The sequence below is a fragment of the Scardinius erythrophthalmus genome (assembly GCF_964197995.2).
Source record: "Scardinius erythrophthalmus genome assembly, chromosome: 22".
NCBI classification, from domain to species: Eukaryota; Metazoa; Chordata; class Actinopteri; order Cypriniformes; family Leuciscidae; genus Scardinius; species Scardinius erythrophthalmus.
Window position 1 is genome coordinate 3,168,716 of NC_138242.1, and position 15,731 is coordinate 3,184,446.

At 36.7% G+C, this 15,731-nt stretch overlaps 1 protein-coding gene across 5 annotated transcripts in view; it reads right to left on the reverse strand.

Moving 5' to 3' along the window:
• pard3aa (par-3 family cell polarity regulator alpha, a) overlaps nucleotides 1-15,731 on the reverse strand; it is a 476,999-nt gene that overhangs the window by 234,424 nt on the left and 226,844 nt on the right. For all 5 annotated transcript variants that reach the window (XM_081353162.1, XM_081353163.1, XM_081353160.1 and 2 more), the window contains 3 exons: nucleotides 8,312-8,409; nucleotides 6,611-6,694; nucleotides 1,869-1,994 (listed from right to left, as the gene is read on the reverse strand). In XM_081353162.1, coding sequence (XP_081209288.1) covers nucleotides 1,869-1,994; nucleotides 6,611-6,694; nucleotides 8,312-8,409 — 308 coding nt within the window. The remainder of the gene's footprint in view (nucleotides 1-1,868; nucleotides 1,995-6,610; nucleotides 6,695-8,311; nucleotides 8,410-15,731) is intronic.

Sequence of the window (15,731 nt, forward strand, 5' to 3'; positions counted from 1 at the left end):
ACCCTGTCCAGTGCTCTCCTCTTTCAGTGCCCTGTCCAACCCTGTCCAGTGCTCTCCTCTTGCTGTGTCTCTTTCAGTGGGCGTTCTCCTGTTGAGTTTGCTCTCTTCGTGAACGTGATCATCTGGACCAGGCCGAGACACCCGAGAGCAGGCCAAAGGAAGCTCGTCATGAGAGATGTGGAAGGAAGACCTCTTTTCTACAAGCAATATTCATATCTGTTCATCATAATCTGCCTTAGAGCAAACTGTACGCTACTGTACGCTACTGAGATGATGGAAAACAATACTTCAACTGCATTTTATGGTGTGTTTGGTACATGAAGTTATAGCAACAACTATAACCTAATTCAAACCTAATGCTATAGTAAGTGCATGTTGTTAATTAATATTACTCAGTACTTACAGAAAATGTATACTGTAATTATACTGTAATTATACCGTAACAAGGACACCTTCAAATAAAGAGTATTTTTTTAAATTGTCTGCTGTGGGAATATATTCCCATATATTGCATTTGTAATCTTCCATCACATGGGCAAATCATATATGATATCCCACAAAGCGAACTGTTTTTGGTGAAAGTGCCTTTAAAGTTTTTGCACCTTTTTCCTGGTATAAACTGCAGAATCAACTAAAATTTGACTATTTACAGAGAATGACACAGTTTATAATTAGGATAAAGGACTATCTGAGTACTAATTGCACATGTGCTGTTACTGAGCGCTCTGGTGATGATGTTGAAATGATGTTAAAATGCCAACTGTCTTTTTCTGTCAAATGTTTGTATATATTTTTTCTATATTTTCACTATTCTGCTGTCTTGGCCTCCCTTGAAAAAGAGATTTTGAATCTCAGTGGGATTATTTCCTGGTAAAATAAAAGTAAATAAAAATTAAAGTGAATAGCAGTGAAAAGAGTCCAAGTCTCTAGGGTGTTGCTAGGGTGTCTGCTTGCTGTCCCAAGTAAAACAAAAAAAAAAAGTGTGCATGCAGCTGTTGTGAATTCGGCTGAAATTGTGTGTAAAATATTGTGCACAATTATTAGTGAAGTGATTAAGCCCACTATTAAATTCAGAAGTAAAAACGTTCTCCCGGTACAAAAACAAATCAAAACTGTTGCATATGATTGCCAACAGTTCTTATTTCAGTGCAAAAGTAGCTAATTAACATTGTCAATGGGTCCTTGATAGATAGATAGATAGATAGATAGATAGATAGATAGATAGATAGATAGATAGATAGATAGATAGATAGATAGATAGATAGATAGATAGATAGATAGATAGATAGATAGATAGATAGATAGATAGATAGATAGATAGATAGATAGATAGATAGATAGATAGATAGATAGATAGATAGATAGATAGATAGATAGATAGATAGATAGATAGATAGATAGATAGATAGATAGATAGATAGATAGATAGATAGATAGATAGATAGATAGATAGATAGATAGATAGATAGATAGATAGATAGATAGATAGATAGATAGATAGATAGATAGATAGAAACAGTAGGTATCATACAGTATAACAGTTTCATAGTGCATCAGACATCAGGGAAATCAAGGAAATTTTATAATAAACCTTTCAGTGACCTCTATTGTTCCAACTGATCCCATTGACAACTTCTGCAAGCTTTGAACAGAGATGTTGTTCTTTGTTTAGTTAGCGAGAGAGGAGATGAAAGAACATTGTGAAGGTCGACGGCCAGACTGAGGAGACTTTCAAAGCTCAGAGGAAGACTGAAAGCTCATGAAAGTGTGAAAAGGACAGAGAGGTTGAAAGGATAAAGCAGAGCAGCAGCTGTGAGAGCATCGAGAGGTAAAGACGTTCTCTCCGTCTCCTCCAGAGAGAGGCTTACTGTTCAAATCGGATGTTGCGCAGGTCTCCGTTATTAATCCTGACGATACAGTCGTTCTCCTGGAACAGAGATTCCCGCTCCGCCTTTCCGCCTCTCTCCAACCTCTTCACTAACAAACCCAGAGTCCTGGAACAGTCACAGCACACATTACTGTCAGAGAACTCAGTGCAATTACAATCATTCAGTCAGTTGTACTTGCTGTTTTAAAGATATTTCGAGAAATCAGGAGACCCCTGTCGCTCAGAGTGCTACAAATATTTACTACGGTAACCACAGCTTCAGCAAAAATACCAGTTACTTCAATCATTGTTACTTGTGTAGACAGTCCTGTTCCCCATGTGCACGTATTTATTACAGTAATTACAATAGCTAGATACTAACCCTGAACCTAAGCTTAACCCAGATTACATTACACAGTTCTTTCTGAGGTAAGAATAATGCAAGTATATGTACTGTAAGTGCATGTACTGTTCCTTCTTTACATTATAACAAATTAACAGTGTATTTGTGTTATTATTATTATTAGTTACACTTTAAGGTGTCTTTGTTACAGTGTCATTATACATTTAAGTACTGAGTAATATTAAGTATCTACATGTACTTACTATAGGGTTGAGATTAGGTTTGGTTGAGGGTTAGTTGCATGTAATTATGCATAATTTATAGTATTACTAGACATGTAACGTAACAAGGACACTGTAAAATAAAGTGTCACCTTATTATTAGTAGTATTATTAAATTACACAATATTTAAATAAATGATTATTAATTAGTAACTATTATTCTTAAAATAGTTGTTACTACAACACAGTAGCACAATAAAGTATTATTAATAATAATAATTTCATACTGTATTGAACAATTTTTTTGGTGGAAACTATGGTAATCATAGGTCATATGGTAAATGCATGCACGTCACAAAAACAAAACAAACAAAAACTGTGTCCACTGCATCCTTTCATGACAAGATTAGACAGATATGAACACAATATTTATGTCATATTCAAAAAGGATAAAAAAAAATAGAGGGAGCTGTCACATTTATCAAAGAAAAAAGTAAAACAAAAAAACAGTAAAAAAAAAGAATACACATCCCATTGATCTTGAACTTTTGAAAAGTTTACTGTTCCTAGCGGCTCTTTCAACTCAATACATCAAAAAAGGACTTTTTGAACTAAAGCCCACTTTGGCCATATGGATTTTTTGGCCCGGTTCTCAGACCTGCGGTGGTTTCAGATTCCCTAATCTACAAACCCTGAGATACAATCATGTGAAACGCACGTCGAATCGGATGAGTTTAAAAAAAAAGTGCAGAGGAGATTTTGATATAAACAGAGCTTACGAACTCTCTCCTCTTTCCTGAGGCCTGAGTCTGTAGCATCACCGATCTTCAACACCAAACTTTTACTAAAACAATACATTAATACGTTTAGGAAGCATGAATGTGTGTGTGTGTGTGCTGATCGCACGGGACAGGGAATAGATCCTATGGATGCACAGACAGCAGAACCTGAGCTGAATGAGGGATGTGGGAAACATTACGCCGTAAAAACTTTCATTGCATGAGCTGGAGAAACAGATGGATGGATGGATGGATGGATCAAACCCTCCTTTAAAGGAACAAACTGTGTACTAGAAAGATGTGATTAGTCTGAGTGGAGATCTTGGCTGTGCGGAGTCTATGGTGTGGTCTTGTGAAGTAATTACACATCTTACACTTTGTCTTCATAATCTGGATGTAAACCAGCTGTGGGGAAGCCGAGGATCAGCTCAACTCCCACTGGACTGATGTTCAATCTGTAGAGGCTCATTATTCATCAGCTTAAAGAAGGAGAGGTGCGTCACGCTAAACTTCAAGCATGGAAAATTACCTCAAAACACGCAACAAATACGGCCGACAGGATATGCTGTAAATGAAATACATTAATGCATTCATTATCCTATCACTAGAAATGCATGTATCTGTACTGTAAGTGTGCATTAGTTTAACTGTGCATTAGCATTGCCCTTATTTTATAGATTACATCTGCCATCCAGCACTCACTTAAAGTTAAACTTTAAAAACGTTAATAATATAATAACACTAATGTATTTTTTTTGCAAATCTTAAAATGGATATGTATTTTATACTGTACTTTATATTGTTGTGATGCATACATTCACTTGTATCATTTTAAATATATATTGACTTTTGTTTAAGTGTAGCATTTGTTTTATTTATTTAGACAAAAGAGTGTTTTAATTTCAGCCATTTATGGGGTTTCAGCCATAACATTAAAACAAATCTCCAAATGAATATCAGTTCTTCATACTTCATATATAGTGTTGCAACGCTTAAACTCACTTGTAGCACTTAAAAGGAACAATTATTATTATTTATTTTTCTTCATTTAGACAAAATGGTCATTTTAACATCGGTCATTTATCGGTTATCATTCATAATATTGGCCAGAAATGTAATAATTGACTCATTTCCAATTAATATCCATGTTATCTGGGATATTTTGGGAATTCTTTTGCTATATGAATTTGCAGGTCAGAATTTCCAAAGTTATTTTTTCTTCGTTTTTTTTTTTTTTTTTTTTTTTTTTACACAGCAAAATGTGAATATTCTATCCTTGCTTTTCTTCTCTTTGGCATTTGCATACATATAAATGGAAGCAAATGGAGCACTTAGTGTGTCCATACCTTGAGGCTGTGTCCAATTTGCATTCTATCCATCCTAAATAAAAGTCCTAAAAAGTATGCAAGACTATTATATCTCGATACTGACAGACTATTTACTCAAAAGTATGCATTTTCCCATTAAAATAAGGACCTGTCGTATGTAATATAATTTACGCACCTTTAGTGTCCTGTTTGGAGCACTTGACAATGTGGTATCAAAGAAATATACAGAACTTGGAGCATATATGCCATAGATCTGAAAGATCGTTTTAGTTCTATTGAGTGAAACCAGACTCGTACAGTCCACTGCCACTTTTAAATGGCTTTAGCATAACCAGAGACGCCTGTCTGTTGAGTGATGGCCCAGAAGACTAAGAGAGAGGGAGACCACCTGTTCTTTTCCACTGCCTTTAATTGAAAAACAATGCAATCAGGATCCATTTATGGCGAGCAATTAGACCCTGACTTGTTTGCTGTGAACACTGGTCATGTGATGAGATCTCGTTACTGGAGTCATGTTTCCGCAAGACTCGCGCGTGTGTGTCATTTTCTGAGATGTCGTACGCCTCACGCTGTTGGCAGAGAGAAGACACTGGTCATTGCAGAAGTTCACACTCTGTCACCTCAGTGCCCTCCATCAAGATGCTAATGAGTGAACATTCAACACCTCGCACCAATCACACGGAGAGAGGCTGATGAAGTCATTACAGACGTGCTGCTGTGGAAGTGCGCCATTGTGATTGGGTGAGTATAATTGACAGTTCTGATTAGTTATTAACTAAAATATCACGTCTGTGACCATTTACAACACTGAGATTTATACAAGGGCATGACGACAAGGACGGATTGCTACTGAACGTGAGCGGGGGAAAAAAAGATGGTAATGTATGAAAAGATGCATACTAATAAGTGCGAATTTAACAAAAAAGAGTGGCATTGTCACTGTAATATAAGAATGTTTAAATTCTTAAAGTGCAGTCACAATAGATTAAGCATTATTTCACAGCCTACTATATAAAATGAATAAATTAAAAATTTAACATTTAATTAAATAATAATATGAAAACATTTTTTAAATTAAATTAAATTAAATTAAATTAAATTAAATTAAATTAAATTAAATTAAATTAAATTAAATTAAATTAAATTAAATTAAATTAAATTAAATTAAATTAAATATGTCCATTGCAGGTATTATTATGTCAAGCATAATAATTAAACTAAGTTCTGAATATTAGATCTTAGGCAATTAATTTTTTTTATTTTTTTGATGATGATAATTGTGATAATTATTATTATTATTATTATTATTATTAAATCTATCCCTTTACCATGAATCCAATACTGAAACTCTTCATATTATTATTTTTATTTTTTGGCTTGACATTTATTTTATATACCAGCATCAAATTAGGTTTGAAAAGGTTATGCGTTTTTATAGCTGATAAAAAGCTCTCGGAAAATCCCTTTATAGTCGTCATCTACAGCATTTGAACACTTTTTTTCATTCATTTGCACCTTCCTTTTTTCATTTGGTGATTCTTACAACAGCTGACCTTGGATGTTGTGAACGACCCATAATATGGATGAGCTTTTAGTCAGATTGGGTGAAGCAGATTAGATGAATTGAGTTGGCCGGATTGAGGTTTTCCTATAGCAATAAAGTTCCCTAATTTATTCAGCGCCATGCCCCGTGTCCCCTTTGTCCTTGTTTAGCAGTGTCCCATTCCACGTAGCTTCGCTTTCATTATTCGACTGGAGAACATACACTAGTTCTAGAAAGTCCCACAGACCCACTCGAGAGAGCGCCATAGTGTCTATACGTCCTTGAGGAATGAAGGGAAACTATCTTGAATGGATACTGTACATAATAGGGAATAATCGTCGACATCCGCATAGACACCTTGAGGGAAACTTGTCAAGGTATGAAAGAAAGTTGAAGGATGCAGAGGACACAACTGGATTATTAAGAACAAAACTGCAAAGAAATGTTCATAAAGGGTGTAAAAGATTAAAAACACATGGTCTATGGAATGAGTTGGCAAGAACAAAACAAATTCATGGTAGAGCTTTACCTTCTATCTCTGGCACTGAAAGGCACCACGTGGATTCCTAGGGGCCCGCCGCCATTGGACACCTCAACCGGCTTTAACATTTCACTAGGGACGATGAAAAATGAGGGGAATGTGAGGAGAAACAAAACAGAAGAAAAGTAGTAAACAAAGAAAAGGCAATACACAAAAAGTTTCGAAGATGACAGAGCGGCTATGAGTCGCTATGAGCCGCTGTGCTGGAAGCTAACGCTAGTTTAGATCCATCTATAACTCCAGGGGCCATTAAGACACACGGGTCGATGGAGGAACCAAACAGACACTTCAATTAAGTGATTAGGATCAGATTGAGGCCTGCAGTGGGCTAGTTCTGGGGTTTTTAGAAGTCATGGAGAACACTACACCTGTGAGAGAAAAAACATATGGCAAGAATACATGGGATAAGGAGAGGACAACAACAACTGAAGAGGTGCTGCGTTCTTTTCCAGACAGTTTAAGGGTCACGTTTTGGGTTTTGTTTCTTGTTCTTGTCAGAGATCTGTGTCTTGTCATGTGATTCCCTGTTTGTCATGTGATCCTGCCATGTGTCTTGTCGTAGGTTAATTGTCTGATCATTGTTCACAGGTGTTCCTTGTCTTGTAATCAGTCTGTGTATTTAAGCCCTCATGTTTGCCCTGTGTGTTGGTCGAGTATTGATTGTTTCCTGTTGATGTTCTTGTTTTTGCTTCCAGTTTCATGCCTTTGTTTTACATTCACGTTTTGTTAATAAATTGCATTTGGGTTCTCACTTCAACTTGCCTCCGGTGGACTAAATCATTACATTAAGGCTAATTCACCCAAAACAATATCTTTTGGAACACAAGTCAGGGTTATTATAATGAACTAAAACTAAAAGCAATTTGATCCTTGAAATAAAGTTTTACTGAACTGAACTTTTCCATGCTTCTTGCGCTTGAACAAAATTAAGTCACAAAGCTCATATTGGCGAGTTTCCTTGTAAACAGTCAGTTATGTCTTGATTAAATGTAAACAGTTGAGAAGTAAAATGCATGTGTATCAGTACATTGGATCCATGCATTCACTCTTAAAGTGACAGTAGGCTAATATTCCTGCTGCAATCTGTGTTTTTAATGTTAATCAAACAACACAAGAAAAAGAACAATCACTCACTGCACTTGACTGGATAACTTCTGTAGTTTTAAGAGCAGGAATAAGAAACATAAGTGGAAAAATATTTACCCTAAACACACCCTCCATCTGCCACTGGTCAGTAAAAAAGATAGCCCCGCCCCCAAACTCATGCCATTGGTTGAGCCGTCGCTATGTTGGGCAGGTTGAATTCTCAAAAGTCATTTCACTTTTACACTTTTTAATCAACCTATAAATATGTTAATTAGTTTTCTAAAATTAAGCTGTTACAGTATATGCAATATTTTAAATACACTTGATTGCTAGATTTCAATTTTAAGATGACTTTGAATATACTATATGCATTGTGTAGACTTTTTGTAGCTTGACAGCCAATGGTAAATAGATTTTCATTGCATAGAAAAGCGCAGTCTGGACATTTTGTGTTCATTAGTATTTTTTTTTTTTTTATCTTTTTGGGTGAACTATTTCTTAAAGACATTGTTTTTTCGTGTTTTTTTTTTTTTTGGATATACAAAGGAGGTTCTAAGAAAGACACACAGCGGATCGATTTCACGAATTCCTGTGACGACTTACTCAAGTGAAGCCGATTCTACACAGGAATCTGCCCGTCCCACCGGTTCTATCCTTCCGTTCTTCCCGTTGTCTGTTCTCTCCTCCTCGTCCTCTTCTTCCTGTGGGGCACCAGAGAAAAAAACACTGTGTCAATGGTTCTACCTTACATCTCACATAAACCTCCCAGTCTCTGTCTCCCTCTCTTGCTCTAATCTAATAGAGTGACCATAATGGCTGCTGTTTTAAATCAGGTTGACTGAGAGAACGGCCCTGGTGCAGTCGTGACATCAGAGCGTGCCTTTGAAAAGATGCCTGTAATCGATTATTCATATTCCATCAATCAGTCTGGGCTCGGCCGCTCAGGTCTGCTGCTAATCGGATAAGGGAAGAGTTGAGTGGATGCTCATTTGTTTCTTTCACTATCCTTATCTAATTTACATCTCTCTGTCTTTCTATTGCTCAACCTCTTGACACATCTGATATGTGCAGATGTCATTTACAATTCTTCAAAAAATGTATAACAATAAGGTCTTGTCAAATAATGGAGGCAGGATTGAAGTCAGGATATCCCATCAAACATATTGACAGGATGACCACAAAAAGCATTTCAGCCGCCATCATTGAAATGTTTAGTCATGCCTAATAGGAAACAAAAGTCTTCTCGGCACTGCCATGCATTTCAAACCCGAATATTCTTTAGCTGGACTGAATTTACACCTTGCCTTTCAATGAGTCTCTAAAGTCAGATCCAATCACACTTATGGACGCATAATAGAACATTTATCTCACGCATTAAATCAGGAGATAATCAAACGTATGTCATTTAAATAAAAAAGTAAGTGTTTTATGATTTGTCAGATAAAATAATGAAAAATAAGTTATATGGTCTAATGCTTTCACATACTCCATCAACATTCCCAAAGTGAATAATCCTAATACAAATACTAATGTGAAAATAGGTGAGAAGATATACGTGTAAATAATTATATGATCAATGAGTTATGACAACAAGTGTTTTTTACATTGCTTTAACTCAATTTGAAATTTGTATAAGTTATAAAAGATTCAACTAATTTTGTAAGTCAGTCAAATGTAATGTAAGTTGAAATGACATCCTAATTGATTGTCCTTGAAAAATTAAGGCAGCAACTTTTTTTTACAGTGTGAGGTTTTAGAAGAGAAAGGAAAGAAGTGTAATCCATTGGAATAATGCATGGGCTATTTATGAGTTCATGAAAAAAAAAGTGTCTAAAACAAAAAATAAAATTGTCAAGACAACATTTCCACTCATTCCCGACATTGCCTCCTTTATGTCTGAGAATGCATGCCAATGCAAGTGAAAAAGGGACCAAAGAACAAATTTAGCAACAGAATATATTCCACACATTAATTCCCCTCGAACCCTTGACTGTGGATCATTTCCAAAGCCAAGTGAGTGTCTAGACACGGGCGAGATTCTGCAATGGTTTGTTAGCCACGGATATTAATATTCCAGTGGTCTCACCCTTAACCTTCCCCACTCACCAAAATGTCAAGCACATCTAAATAAGCACTTCTCCGTCTTTATATGGAAATGCATTCAGTCTTTTCAGACCGTCACCCTCCACCACACGCATCCGCGAGTCTGAAGAGGATGACTGGAGTCCTATTTCCCCCTGTCTGTATCTTTTTTTATTGTTGTAGAGGTTAAAGAATGAGTAGAGGTCATGAAAATTTTATTAGCAAACCTCTAAAAAAGCAGCGCCAGGTCTGTTACCCTATTCTGGTGAAAATGAGTCAATTGCCTCTCCAAACACAGTCGATTGTCTGTGGTTTAGCAATCTGCAGCCCAATGCAATGACAGAGATGGCTGGATGTTTGCCTTCGTATCTCTGTGCTGGGTTGGAAGAAACCCTAATTATATTTGATCCGGAATATTCAATCAAACCTTGTCACCCACGGCACTAAATTAAGAATTATTGCATCAATTTGGGTCAGATTTCCAAATTGACAGGTATATACGTCTCACTGATTTTCAATCTTGATATCTGATATTTGAAGCATGATGATAGAAAAGTCTGGACTGAAATGCAGAAAATTAATAAGACAATATTTACATGACAATATGTAACAAAACAATAAATGAATACAATATTAACAGTATTTACAGTAAATGCATATGGAAATTAGATCTATTTTCATTGCGATATTATTTATTATTGTAAATTCATTGTTTAAAAAAAAGTTGAATGACGACAATTAATTGATAGTTATATATTATTTAAATGGAATGTGTGTGTATATACTGTATATATAGATGGACATTTCAAGCACATTTAAAGTATCTTTGAATATTAAATGATTATTTTTGGTTGTACGTATTATAAGTAAAGAAATGTTTTTTTTGTGTGTGTGTGTGGGGGGGGGGGTCCTGTCTTATGTTTAAGGCACAAAGTTGGTCAGGACTGCTACTGATGTTCCCTCAAGTAGGTACAACCTTGTTAACTCTCCTAACACAAACTGCTCACATAACCATAAAAAAATTAAATAAATAAAAAAGATAAAGAAAAGCATTGAGTAGTTAGAGTAGAGAAATGTTCATGTGACATGAATGCAGCTGTGCTGGAGTGTCTCTATTCAGCTGTGAATTCTGCCGTCTGAGAATGAGCTTATTAGCAATAAGAGATAAATTTGAGTGGTGACGTGCGTCACATTGGACCATGAGAGCCGGTCCAGGCGTTTGTGGACAGGAGAGAATGGTTCCTGTCACAAAGTCATTCGCACAGAACACAAAGTGTCGCTTTGCCTGGTAGCGGCAGTAATGAAAGACACAGAAACCGAGGCTGGATGCCAGAAGCTCATTGTCCGGTTCTGTACACCTGCCAGATGTAAAAGCTCCAATGAAAAACTCCTGCATCGGCCCACCACAGGGGGAGAAGGTCATTTCACGGGCGACCCAAAGGCGAAGATCCCCATCAGCTTTAAGGGATGAATCCACTGCTGTCATTTGGGTGCTTAAGGCGTCTGCTGATATGTGGCGACTAAAAATAAGTGTGTTTGTGTGTGTTCGTGAGCTTGGGTGAAGGCCAGAAGCCACTCAGTGCAGCAGTTACAGGAAGCCAGAGGTTACAAAGCTGGCCATTAGACAGACAGTGCATTATATTATTGTTCCTGGCAGATGCAGGAGGTCGGTCACATTGAGAGACTGCTAGCTTGTGAGGAGCTGAAGAGACTGCGTTTTTCCAAACTTTAACTATTCACTTTTTTTTATGTTTCCAGCTGTTTTAAACACTGTTTTAAACACTATAAACACTGTGTTACGCTGCTTGAAATTGAAACTGGTATTAATATTATCATATTTATTTAATGTATTATTATATATATAAACACACTGGTTTTTAGCGCAAATAGTTTTACTGAGACTACACTTTGCTAGTCTTCTATTTATTTGCCTGTAGCGGCTAATGAATCAAAAGTCTCGCACATTCATGGTTGATATCCAGTATGTTGGATGAAATCCAAACAGAGCCCAGCATGATCTTATCGAAGCCTTGCTGCAGGGCTTGAAGGTCACGTCTGTGGAGAGAACCAGTGCTTGACCTCCAGAACAACCAGAGGAAATCAGGATGTTTTGCAGTTGACAGTGGTGTAACATGACAGTGATAGAAGCGGAGCTTTCCCCTCTAGCATTGGGTCGAATTTACACACAAAGATCGCAATAGTTAAAGTAAGCATGAAATGGAAGTTGCAATAGTCTGTTCTTCCTTATTGTTAAACGGCTTCTGGAACAAGAACAAATGTAGGGCGGGGCTTGATTGTGCTTGATTGGATGGTTGTGGTTTGCTATTGGCTGATCTCATGTGAGTGACAGGTTGCCCCGCCCTCGTCATCAGAGAAGAGATGCTGCAAGAGGAACTTATTCTGATACAAGATTACCAGGAACATGAATTTAAAAAATAAATGATGTGCGCAGATAAAGTGGCATGAAAATTTCATTTGAGGCATTTAGTGGCAATTAAGCTTAATAGTCAATTGTAGAACTATCTTAGTTTTCTGTGTTCTGTCTGAGAAATAATCCGTAGGCTAAAAATAAGCTGTAAAGTGGATTGGACTATGCGCTGACAGTCAAAAACACAGCTATGCGAGACTACTACAAAAACAAAGACACGTATTTTCCATTCTCCTCACTAATTGTGGGGAATATCTTAAAATCTATATACAAACATACAGCTCTGCGTTTTTATCAAAAGGACTATATCCCTGTCCAATGTAAAGTCCGGGAAAAGTGCCGTAAAGAAAATATAAGGAAGTGGACAATTTGTTCAAACAATAATTGTCCAAATATTTACAACCTCCGATAATAGTGACCTTAGTCCAGTTCCTGACTACGTACAAAAGTTGGTAATTACCTCCAGTAAAACACACCCAAAAAACAACACAGAAAAAGCCAACCATAACAAATGAGAAATACTATGGCTGTACAAAAACTCTTGTGTCTGGTTGGTGGAACTGGTGACCCTTATATGGTGCTGATAGGGTCGGTAGGTGATACACAACTGGAACCCACTGAAGATTCAAGACGATAAAGAAATAGATGCTGTACTCAAATGGAGATGAAAGGCCTTCTGTAGGCGCCACAATGTGCCATTATAGTATGTCTGTCCTCAGAGGCAACTCCTATTACCTCAATTAGACTGATTTAATTGAACGTGACTTGGGTTTTTCACATCCTTCTCTCAAACACAGGGTCATTTCATCCCACTGCTAAACAAAATCTCCATTACAACAGTCAATGGATCACACTACTCATCATTTCCAAGATGCTTATTCGTATTTGTGTTGGGGGAATAAATGCTAAAAGGACCTAAATGATGACTTAAAGTCATTACCGGACATAAAGCTGACCCACTACTGTAATCTACTTATACGAACACTATCCCACTGTGGTTGGTTTGTGCCACTGTTTATTTGGAGTGTCAAATGAAAAAATATAGCCCATTTGGAATAGACATTTCATACACTTATCATGTCACAGGGGATATTAACAGGCGACTGTAAAATCCATTAATGCACGCCCATAATCAGGCCTCGTAATATGTCTGTCATCTTGTGCATTGATTAAATCTTAGATTAACTTATTTTTCATCAGAGTATTTCTCTTGTCCTCAACACGGATAAAAGAATCGACCCATCAATACAAACAAACATCAACAAAGCCACAAAGAGATGCTATAATTGCAAAAAAAAAAAAAAAAAAATCTTTATTTCGTATTGTTTTCAAGAAAGACCAGTTGACTGAATTTAATTGATTTTTTTTCCCCTAAGCACTGTTACATGGTACAGTGAAAATACCAGGCACCATTGCATTGTATGATTACCATTCATGTATTGTAGTACTTACATTGTACTCCAATGACCTTCAAATAATATGATGGTTTTACCATGGTACATGTCCATGTTACCATAGACTAAGTCCAAAGAACCATGTTATTACCATGGCCAAATAACTAAATATCATGGTCCTTTTTTTAAAAAGTGACAACAGTGTGATTCTTCTCAAAAACATCACCCTCTGTAATATGACCTATATATCAGCTGCAACATTTCTACAGCGATTGTTATGTGTCTCCTGTGGAAATTCGGCTCAGCTGTTTGGCGAGAACTGAGAGTTGTGTCGGTGTGTTGTCAGTTTGTTGGGCTCATGAGTGTGCCTTTAGTAAGTGGGGTGGTAATATTTCCAAGTTTTAAACTCATGCTCAGACACTTTCATATTCTCCTGTAATGGTACCTGTGGGTGAAAATGAGACTTCAAAGAGAGACGTACTTGTTCTGGGGCAGTCGGAGTGAGTCAGCTTATCTAGCGCTTTTTATTTCAGACAAAACAAGCTCAGCACTTGAAATATGATGTGTTCCCCAATTTTTTAATGTATTGATTTTTCTGTTTTCAGCGGTTTTGAATGGTACTGAGGGCCCCTACAGAGCTTGAGTTGTGTTTAGTGAGTTAAGAAGAAAATAAAATGAAGCAAAGCAAAACACATAACCAAACCCAAGCTATACCAAACCACAACCCAACCTAGGGCTGCCCCCAAATAGTCGACTAAACGTTAGTCGATATGAAGAGGGCTTGGTCGAATACATTTTCATTAGTCGGTTAGTCGCAAAAAAAAAAAAATCACGTGAAAAAATTACGCAATCAGGGGCTGCGCAGTCAGTGTATGACATGACATCAAAGCAACTAGAGATCAACGAGATCTCGTGCCTCGCGGTATACCAAAGCGCACTTGCACAGACCCCTCGTTTTTTCCAAGCGCGTCCGCGTCGCATCGAGATAGAAACATCTCAACTTTTCAGAATGCCGCAAGCGCACCGTAGCGGTACAACTGTAACGGAGAGTGCAGCTGATGGTTGCTTAGCAACGACAGACGCCTCCAGTCCAGAGCGCAACCGCCCTAGCGCTTTCGAAAAAGGAGAACGCGGCGCGCCTAGCGTTTTCTACGCGTTTTTAGCATAGACTGTAAAAAATAGGCGCGATATGTGAACGGCGCAAAGCAGCTAAACGCCTCCACTGCATCCACTCCATCAGAGCGCATCTTTTCAAAGGCCGGCTTCATTGTGATCAAGTCGAGAAGCTCCCTTCTTCCAACAATGTGGACAAGCTGGTGTTCCTCTCACATAATATTAAAAAAATCGAATTGAAAGCTTAGGTAAGAATTCTTAATTTCCTTTTTGTAGTGTTTCTGTTTGCTATCCGTTAGGCTATTAAAAAAAAAAAAAAAAAAAAAAAAAAAAAAAAAAACGGGTAGGCTATTTTTATAACGGGTAGCCTAGGCTATACAAATAAATAAATACATATTATTTTTATTTATTCGTTTTTATATAATGCAGAAGTTGTTTTTTATTCTGTAAGAATAATTAGTCTGATGTTTGCAATTTGTTGTTTCAGGTCAAGAGTCATCCGTTGTCTTAATGCCAGTTTGCGGCTTTGCTCTGATATTTTTGATTTGTATTTGTGTTCTTTAAATTATTCCACATTTTGTCTTAAATATAGTTGTTCTAAACAATTTAATCAAATACTTAGGCTGTTGATTTGTTTGCCGCCTTCTTTTTTATTCTAAGTTTTGGCGTTGTGCGATGTGCCATGTGCATTTATTAAATTGATCGTTTTTGTTAATTTTCCTTTTGAACAATATAAAAATTATATTAATTTTCCACTGTATGTTATATAACAAACAGCGTTTTTGCTACAGTATTTGTTTTCTTTTCTTTTTTTTGCCTTTTGTACTAGGCCTAAGTTACTAATAAGTTTATTTAATTTATTTTAAAGAACGAATTTTAGTTTATTTTATTCAAAACTGTTTTTTTTTTGACATGTAACTGTTACAGTTTGTATTTTTGACAATAAATTATTAAAATGCACAGGCAGTCTGATTGCTGTTTTTGTGTTATAATTAGCCTAACGTTC